This window comes from Cebus imitator, unplaced genomic scaffold (genome assembly GCF_001604975.1).
Source record: "Cebus imitator isolate Cc_AM_T3 unplaced genomic scaffold, Cebus_imitator-1.0 Scaffold25, whole genome shotgun sequence".
NCBI lineage: Eukaryota > Metazoa > Chordata > Mammalia > Primates > Cebidae > Cebus > Cebus imitator.
In genome coordinates, this window is record NW_016107340.1 from 1 (window position 1) to 9,640 (window position 9,640).

At 36.6% G+C, this 9,640-nt stretch overlaps 1 protein-coding gene across 1 annotated transcript; it reads right to left on the minus strand.

Annotated features, from left to right (window-relative positions):
• Positions 1 to 5,711: 5,711 nt before the first annotated feature.
• Positions 5,712 to 8,188, minus strand: LOC108300157 (protein ANKUB1-like). Its single transcript, XM_037736420.1, has 3 exons — positions 7,592 to 8,188; positions 6,126 to 6,269; positions 5,712 to 5,862 (listed from the first exon to the last, which is right to left on the minus strand). Exons 1-3 carry the CDS (start codon positions 7,679 to 7,681, stop codon positions 5,788 to 5,790), a joined length of 309 nt encoding a protein of 102 aa, XP_037592348.1. The 5' UTR covers positions 7,682 to 8,188; the 3' UTR covers positions 5,712 to 5,787.
• Between the last annotated feature and the right edge of the window lie 1,452 nt (positions 8,189 to 9,640).

Below are 9,640 nucleotides of genomic sequence, written 5' to 3' on the forward strand. Positions count from 1 at the left end.
ATCTTGTAAATAAATAATAAATGTTGAATGACATCCCAGGCCTTTTTAATCCATAATGTATCTGGATCATAGTTCTCACTGCAGTCTTTTAACTCTACATACTCACCTTTTTATAAACCTTGTTTTTATGGGAAAACCCATTTTGAATTCTAGTGAGGCACATTAGTTGTCAATACTTCCTCATTTGGTTGTATGATGAGGGAGTAGGTAGATGCCAATTAATAGCAACTTGCTAACCCACCTTATCCACATAAGAGAAGGCATCTCTCTACTTCTTTCTATGTATGATACTTCTCTCTATGTATTCTGAATCAGAGAAGGCTGGTCAGTCACACCCAAAGAAGTCAGATGCTATTGAATAAATAATACCATACATAAATCATTTTTGGACATATCTAAAATTAGACTTTTCCCTTTATAAACAAACTGAGACACAAACCAACACAGGAGATATACACAAAGTATCTTACTGTTCAGTAAAAACAAATACATTCTATTTCATGTGAATAATTCCATGCTTACCTTCAAAAAACAAATGCAAACTTACTGTAAATTCATACATGTACTTTAACAATAAAAAAGGAAACATTAAACAGAACTGACTGAAAGAAAACAAGTTAATGAAAGCTTTGAATATACTGCTATATTTTTTTCCCAAGTTCTGCTTTTTAAAAAATATTTTGCTGTTTTGGAATTGCAGCACTAAGCAAGCAAAAGCTTGCCCCAACTATTTCAGAGTGAACTAAAAGGGGAAATAATATTTGTTTTTGTTGAACTGAATGAATTCCAGTGAGATGTCTTCATAAACTTCTCTTGGGTGGTAGTCTTCCTGGAGAGATTATCCCTGGAGTCTTGGACACTGAATTGGAATACCTTTCTTCACCAGATTCTTTTCATACCGTTTATTATGACTTATCTTAAAAAAGAGAGCCATTTTTAAGAAACATGCTTTCATGTGTAAATTTTAAAGAAACATGTTTATACATGCTTTTGTGTATAAAAATCGTTAAATGTAAAACCACATATATATTTCCTGGATTTTGGCGTTTTTATGTTAACAGTATCTTTTGAAAGCTAAAATGTATATCATTTTGAATCAATTTTAGACTTGTCAAGATAGTACAAACTTCTCTAACTTATCTAATAGACATCTACTCAATGGTACTACAGTTAACTCAGTCTCTCAGCATAAAACAGCTCTTTATCAGCCGGGTGCGGTGGGTCATGCCTATAATCTCAGCATTTTGGGAGATGGAGGTGGGTGGATCACGAGATCAGGAGATCAAGACCATTCTGGCTAGCACAATGAAACTCTGTCTCTACTAAAAAGACAAAAATTAGCCAGGCATGGTGGTACACACCTGTAATCTCAGCTACTTGGGAGGCTGAGGCAGGAGAATCGCTTGAACCGGGGAGGCAGAGGTTGCAGTGAGCTGAGATCGTGCCACTGCACTCCAGCCTGGGCAGCAGAGTGACACTGTGTCTCAAAAGAAGAAGAAGAAGAAAAACAACAACCAGCTTTTCACAACATTCCAGGGATGTCAGGGGGATAAACTACGTTTTGACCCCAGCACTTGGTTGGCACAAGTCTGGTTATAGAAGGAGGTAGGGAAACCAGAAGGAGTCCTGGGTCGGCTGGGCCCACTTCATGCTGTGGAAAGCACAACCGGCTGGATAGTTGCCCTTTTGCAGTAGAGAATGGACTTGTGATAAGGTGCTCCCAATCAGACTTACCTATCTACTCCCACTTTGAATTAAAAGCCAATAAGGCAAAGAAGCACAGCAAAGTCTTTGGGCAATGGCATTTCTGAAGCATTGCTGGCCTGGCAACAGGGCAGGCAGCATGTCCAATACCTGCTTTGAGGGATCAGTGTTGCCTGCAGAGGTGGCCTTCCCAGATTAGTTCTGGGGCATGCTTTGAATGTTGTTTCTGGCTGCATAATCTCTAAGATTGATTCTCCAATCTCCTGAAAATTACTCAATAGCTTCTCAATATTTATTTTCTCCTTAAATTATCTAGGCTTTGTTTCTGCTGCTTGCAACTGAAAACCTTGATGTTGGTCAGGGGAAAGGCTTAGAATACTGGTGAGTGCTTTGCCTTGAAAGTAGAGAAAAATGGGAAATGCCACAGTAAGGGAGGGAATAGATCCCTGAAATGCCACAGTAAGGGAGGGAATAGATCCCTGAAATGCATACCTTGCTATGAATTGTAGACAATCATATATCGTCTTGTTAATTTCCATACTTTACCTCTCAAACCTTTATCAATTCATTTATTTAACACCTATTTATGTACAGCCTACTATACATTATATCAGATACTATTCTAAGCACTGGGTGAAAACGTGGACAAAACTTAAGCAATCATTTCCACGATAACACAGGTTAAAATGAAAGAGGCAAAAGTGATAGCACCTCTGCCTGTTGTACAAAAACATATGCTTTTGCAGTGCCTCATGCCATGGTTTATAGGAACACAGTGAATTGCAACAGCATCAGCAATGAATGGTCAGGACTGACTCCTGTATTAATAGAAATTGGAACTATATGCCATAGGAAATATTGATTATGGCTTCTATAAGAGTTCTTTTCCAAAGAAGGAAAAGTTAATACAATGTTCTTTTCCCACTATTTGTATATCACCCCTATTCCCATTTCTTTTCCAAATGTGTCTGTACTACCATTAAAAGAAAAGTATAATATACAGAGAAGCTGGAAAAAGTATTGACTATTTAAAGAATATACTTAACAGTAGATAATCTTTGTATTTATCCAGTGTCTCTCCCTCTTTTTCACACAAGTAAAACCTTGTAAGTACACAAAAATATGAACACAATAAGTAAGCCAAATATTTTGGATTTATTTCGTGAGACATAATATGTACTTGTACCTTTTTAGAAAGAAAAACCGCTTACTTGCCAAGTTTTTTGAACCTTACAAAAGTTTTAGGTTCACATTATGATATTTCTAAGTTTTACCAAAATTTAGAGATGCTAAAGAGATGCATTTCATGGATTCATTCCCTCCCTTACTGTGGCATCTTCCATCTCTCTCGAGGCAAACTAACTTTCACAAAGTAACATGGTTAAACATAGTTAAGTAGGAAAGGTACTATTTAAATGTGTATATATCTAATTATTCAGTGAGGCAGTAACATGACTTTATTCCACCCTTAACAAACTTACATCTCTGCAAAGCCATCAGATTCTTCCGGTCAGCTCAAATGTTAGTACTGAACTTACACCACTTTCAGTCAGCTCAAAGGTTTGTATTAAAGTTATGCTACAAAGGAAAGCAGCCTTTGGTAACCTGAGATGGGCAGGCATGATAGAGCTGGTATCATTCTTTGAGGCCTGGGATATTCTCCAAATGTCCCAGGCCTCAAAGAATGAGGAATGAAGAGCACAATTAGTAAAATTTTATGGAACTTGAGAGTTTTTAATTAAACTCTGTGTGTTGACCAGTCTTGTGACTGCTGCCCTATCTCTCTTGAATAAACTTCTCTTTTTTTAAGGCAGGGTCTCACTCTCTTGCACAGGCTGGGTTCAAACAATCCTCCCACCTCAGCCTTGCAAGTAGCTGGGATTACAAGTGCGCACTACCACACCAGAATAATTTTTGAAATATTTTTGCAGAGGTGGGGTCTTGCCACATTGCTCAGGTTGGTTTCATTGAATAACCTATTTTACCCCTACTTTCTATTTATAGAATTAGCAGTTTAAAACTTTAGGTAAAAGAGTTCAGTGTGAAGCCTGTGTCACTGTAATATATGATGCTTTATTAGCAGAATTTAGGAAATGTTTTTGTAAGTAGAACTGTGAATATAGGTTGCATCTGGGGAGGGAAACTGGGGGCCAGAGGAGGGAGACTTTTATTTTCTTTTTCTTTTTCTTTCTTTCCTTCTTTCTTTCTTTCTTTCTCTTCTTTCTTTCTTTCTTTTTCTTTCTTTCTCTTTCTTTCTTCTTTCTTTCTTTCTTTTTTCTCTTTCTCTTTCTCTCTTTCTTCTTTCTTTCTTTCTTTCTTTCTTTCTTTCTTTCTTTCTTTCTTTCTTTCTTTCTTTCTTTCTTTCTTTCTTCTTTTCTTCCTTTCTTTCTTTTTTTTGAAATGGAGTCTCACTCTGTCACCCAGGCTGGAGTGCAGTGGTGCAATCTTGGCTCACTGAAATCTCCGCCTCCTGGGTTCAAACTATTCCCCTGCCTCAGCCTCCTGAGTAGTTGGGATTACAGCCATGCCCACCACACCCAGATAATTTTTGTATTTTTATTAGAGACAGGGTTTCACCATGAGTGGCCTCGAACTCCCCATCTCAGGCAATCCACCCACTTCAGCCTCCTAAAGTGCTGGGATTACAGGTGTGAGCCACCACACCTGGCCAGTAGACTTTTTGCTGTGTATCTTTTTATACCTTTTGAGTTGAGAACTATGTGAACATGCTACCTAGACAAAAATAAATACAATTTTTAAATGTTAAATAATAAAAATGAAATCAGTCCTTAGTTAAATAAAAGTATCCCGTTCATACCCTTAACAAACTTACATCCCTGAAGAGCCATCAGATTCTTCCAGTCAGCTCAAATGTAGTATTGAACTTACACCACTATCTCTAAGCAAGCAAACAATAAAAAGTCTTGAACCTTATGATTGGCATTACAGAATTCTGGGAAATTTTAGAGAGTTGATCCTATCTGGTACCAAAAACATAGTATGGAAATAGATTTAAAGATATAAAGAGAAGACATTTAAAAATGGCTGGAATTTGGTCTGCTTTGAAATGTAATATTATACTTCTATGTTCTGAGTGAAAGAGGGAGAAAATAAAACATTTAAACACATGTAAATATGGTCTTTTGTTTATGTAAGTGGGATGATTCAATGTTCATTATTCTGTGATTGTCTTTCCTATTAAATAATAAATATTGAAGAGTATTCCTTTTCTTTTCTTTTCTTTTCTTTTCTTTTCTTTTCTTTTCTTTTCTTTTTGAGACAGGGTCTCACCCTGTTGCCCAGGCTGAAGTGTAGTGGTGCAATCTCAGCTCACTGCAATCTCTGCTTCCCAAGTTCAAGCGATTCTCATGCCTCAGCTGGGATTACAGATGTGTGCCACCCACACCCAGCTAATTTTTGTTTTTTGAGTAGAGACGGGGTTTCACCATGTTGGCCAGGCTGGTCTCGAACTTCTGGTCTCAAGTGATCAGGGTCCCAAAGTGTTTGGATTACAGGCACCGTGGCCAGCCAGAATATATTTTTTTAAACATCCATTTAGTCAATTACTAACACATGTTAAAAGAAAGAGTTAACTTTAATTATCATAATCTTTTAAATGTTAAATATAAGAAACTTGGTGCCACATTTAGTGGAGAATGTATGCTTTGCTAAGTTTCTTAAGGTTCATATTTTTATATATGGTAAAGCACTAATACAGGATAATACTTCTACCCTAGGGCAGCAGCATTTAAATTCTTTGGACCACCCATTCCTTTAAAAAATTGTTGAACATACGGATCTTAGACTCAGAAAATCTCCAGGCACATAATTTTGTATATATTACAACTTTAGGGATTTTTTAAGGTTCTTGAAGCCCAACCGTGCATCTTAAGTTAAGCACCATTGATTAAGGACCCTCTGTAAATGAAAAAAAGCTATCTTCATTGCATGTACACCTAATTGGAATTGCTACTTTGGCTGAATTTGGATGCAGAAAATTCTCCTTTATTCTTATTGTTACTTAGAATTTCTTCTCCTTCCTCATTCCACTGCCAGTAATCACTGTGGTTCCACTGAAGTGACCTAATGCTCTTCTTCCCACATCAAAATTCCAGATCTGCCCCTTGGCTTTGTTTTTATATTGGTTTGTGGTGAGCTCTATGATGACAGAATGGGACAGGCAATAAAGGGCGTGGGGAGACAAGAGGAAGAAGAGTAAACAGGGGGCAACTGTTTCCCTTCTCCATGTCTTACTTCCCCTTAGAGCACAAAGCTTGCATAAGACCAGTTATACAAACGGAAGTGAGAAGGCAAAAAGAGACAACCTCTTTCTAAGTTATGGAATTACTTTGGTTGACTTACCCCAACTTTATTCAAAATGAGATAGATATCTTAGACAAATGTTATCCTGACCATCATACCTTAACAAAGCATTTGAGAGTTGAACAGAAAGATATTCCAACATCAGCAAGACTCCAACTGTCCTTTAGAGCGGCTCCAGCATACATCAACTCCAGATACCGCCTGCCTTGTTTGTCTTCAGAGAGAGGAATGTGGAAATAATCCTTAAAAATCAATAGCATATTATGAAAACAGTACATCTCTACATAACTAGACCAGAAATGTACTCTTTTCCTTTTCATTTTTTCCTGTGAGCACTATAATTGTTTGGGACAAAGGGAAGAAGTATTAAACAGGGGTTCTTAACTTAGAAAACTGAAAAGTTTATGGATATAATTTAGATGGGAAAAAACTACATCTTTATTTTATTAACTCTAAATGAAGTTGAAATTTTGTTTCAATTACTCATGTAAGAAGCAAATTAAAGTAACAGTAGTCGCTGTACCTGTGACTGACACCAATAGATGTCACAGATGTTTTCACAGCACGTCATAGTTGTTGCAAATATTTCAAAATATTTATACTGATCCATATTTTGAAAATACAATAGTTATTAGATGAGCTGCTAGAACTTGTTAATGTGTTAATAAATAAGTCCACATGTCACTATATCACATTTGCATTTTAGTATTTGAAAATGTATTTCAATATAACAAGTTTCATTTTTATCATGTTTATTTTTTGCCTTTAAAGACATTTTAAGATGCAGTCTATAGACTTCACCAGACTTCCAAAGGGATTCATAAGACATTAAGATTCCTTGTGTTACAAGATCTAGATTTCAGTCATCATAATAATCAACTGAATGTCATGTAACTATGGTTCAGTTAATGCTTCTTAGCAAATAGGAATGACCATCTCCAAGTTAAATATTTGATGATCAGAAACTAAATATTTTGCTTAATTTTTTATTTTAGAGTGAACATTTATATGAAATTTATAAGGAACATACTGTACCCAAGTTATTTCTTATTCTGGCTCTGTGATCCTAGGTAAGATAGTCAGCCTCTCTGAGCTTCAGTTTTCCCTGAATACAAAATGAAGCCATTGCCCACAAGTTCTCTAAAGTCCTCTTTGCTTCCAAAATCCTTTGATTCTTTACAGTTTTTTGCTCACCAACTAAGACATTTATCTGATGACTGGCATGTCCCACTTATATAGCCTGAAGTTAGTGTCTTGCTTTTGTCCTTTTATGAAGAATTGCAATAATATTGTCTAGCCTATGCACAACCCACACATTCCCTAAAAAGAAGTCAGACTTTTTTTTCTTGAGAATTGACTAGCTCCATTTGCTTTCTTGTCTAACACCACCAGAGTTACCATCTTCCTATAAATCTATTGTGTAAGCAAATAATAGTATCAAATAGTTTTCTTTCCCTCTTTGCTGGAAATGTGCCCAATAGCATCTCTACCTTTTGTACATTTTAAAATGCATGCATAGTTAAAATTAATATACATTTTGGTGGCTCAGGAACAAAGTACATACCTTTATCATCAGCTTGACAGCCTCCACAGTTTCATCTGCTGAAACATCAAACGGCTCAACAGATCCTTCAAAGGCGATGAAAATCCTCATTGTGCAATTATCTTTTCAGACAAAACACCCAACTTTTTCAAAGATCCTCCTGGATGGCTGGAAAAATACAGTTCACAATTAAGGACAAAAACGATAGTCACAGGCAGCTGCCACTGTCTAGCCTTAAAGGTAAGTTGAAAGAATGTGAAGAGCCTAGTCCCACAGTATCACAGTATCAGGCAACACAGACACCAGCTACATTGAAGGAAATATTTATCTGCTGAATGCAGTAGTCAATAGCCACCTTGTTCCTATATTATGGAAACCAGCAAACTGGACAATGGTTGAGGCAAGTATGAACAAGCTTCAAACATGTGATACAAAAATGCTACTCATAAATTATACTTTTGTGATGTAGTCTCCATCCACTGACTCCTGAATTCTTATGTAAAGAAGTACAGCTGATTGAGGAACTCTTAAAAATAGATATTTGATTGGGATGCACTAGCATAGGATGAAGCAAAACAAGAGCTGATTTTATTGAATATGATAATCCTGAAAGTTCTCTGTAAATAACTCTGGGCTAAAACATTCTGGTTTCTATAACAACTTTGTGTACTTGTTCCCTGGCAATATTTATAATCCTACCACAGGGTACAGAACAATACCCACTTGTACCAGGGAGATGAATGTGTAGGCAAATCACTCTGTGGCTTTCTCTTCCCATTCTGTATAACAGAATCTGCTGAGTAGCAACACAGTTTAGTTGGTGTTTTCTTTAATCCTTGCCTTTATGTTATTTAGAACAATTTCCCATTGTTATCTCCTTCAACCTCCACTTAGTGTTGGTGGAAAATACTTCAAACCCTCTCAATATGTGAGCAGATAAGCTGGGCATGGTGGCAGGTGTCTGTTATTGCAGCTATTCAGGAGGCTAAGATGGGAGGATAGCTTGAGCCCAGGAGTTTGGGAGTGTAATGTGTTGTGATTGCACCTGCGAATAGCCACTGCTCTCCAGCCTGGGGTACATAGCAAAATCCTATCTATATAATAGAAGAAAATACTCCATTTACAAAAGGAAAGATAATTAAGAATAAACTTGGCTGGGTGTGGTGGCTCATGCCTGTAATCCCAGCACTTTGTGAGGGCCAAGTCAGGCAGATCACTTGAGGTCAGGAGTTTGAGACCAGCCTGTCCAACATGGTAAAACCCCATCTCTACTAAAAATACAAAAATTAGGCAGGTGTGGTGGCACATGCCTGTAATCCCAGCTACTCGGGAGGCTGAGGTACATGAATAACTTGAACCCTGGAGGTGGAGTTAACAGTGAGCTGAGATCCCACTATTGCACTCCAGCCTGGTCAACAGAGTGAGAGTCTGTCTTAAAAAAAAAAAAAAAAAAAAAAAAAGAATAAACTTCTTGTAAACTTAACAAGAAATGCATAAGAACTGTATAATATAAACATAAAAAAACCCAATAAACATAAAAAGGGCTGAACAAGTGGACAGTTAAATCACAACCTTAGAAGGAAGGTTGAAAATTATTTATTTCTTAAATTCATCTATAAATTAATATTATCTCAGTAAAAATACCAACAAGATTTTTTTTGTTACCTAAGCAAGATGGTTCTAAAATTTCATGTTAAGAAACCAGGCAAGGATTCCAAGAAAAACTCTGGAAAAGAAGAGTAATGAGGGGCACTCACCTACAAGATGTTAGAATTTAATATAAGGTTACAATAATTAAAACAGTATGGTACTGGCACATGAAGAGTCAGAAAAATCAATGTGAAAATAGATAGCATAGAAATGGATTCAAATACATACAAGAATTTAGTGTATGGTAAAAGCGACATCTAACATCAGTGGAGGTGGAGTGGGAAAATAAGATAAATTATTAATAGTGTTGGATTAACCAAGTAGTCACCTGAAAAAAAAGTTGGAGCCTTACTTTTTACCTTATAGCAGGAGAAATTAAAAATGAGTCTAAAACGAGTTTAAAAATTTAAATGGGAATAA

What these genes read in the sequence shown, in the direction of transcription:
- LOC108300157 (XM_037736420.1), bottom strand. Translation starts at nt 7,681, where the DNA reads ATGAGGATTTTCATCGCCTTTGAAGGATCTGTTGAGCCGTTTGATGTT. An exon ending in CTGTCAAGCTGATGATAAAG is followed by an intron (nt 6,270 to 7,591) that starts GTATGTACTTTG and finishes TTGATTTTTAAG; the next exon opens with GATTATTTCCACATTCCTCT. An exon ending in CTCTCAAATGCTTTGTTAAG is followed by an intron (nt 5,863 to 6,125) that starts GTATGATGGTCA and finishes CTGTCATCATAG; the next exon opens with AGCTCACCACAAACCAATAT.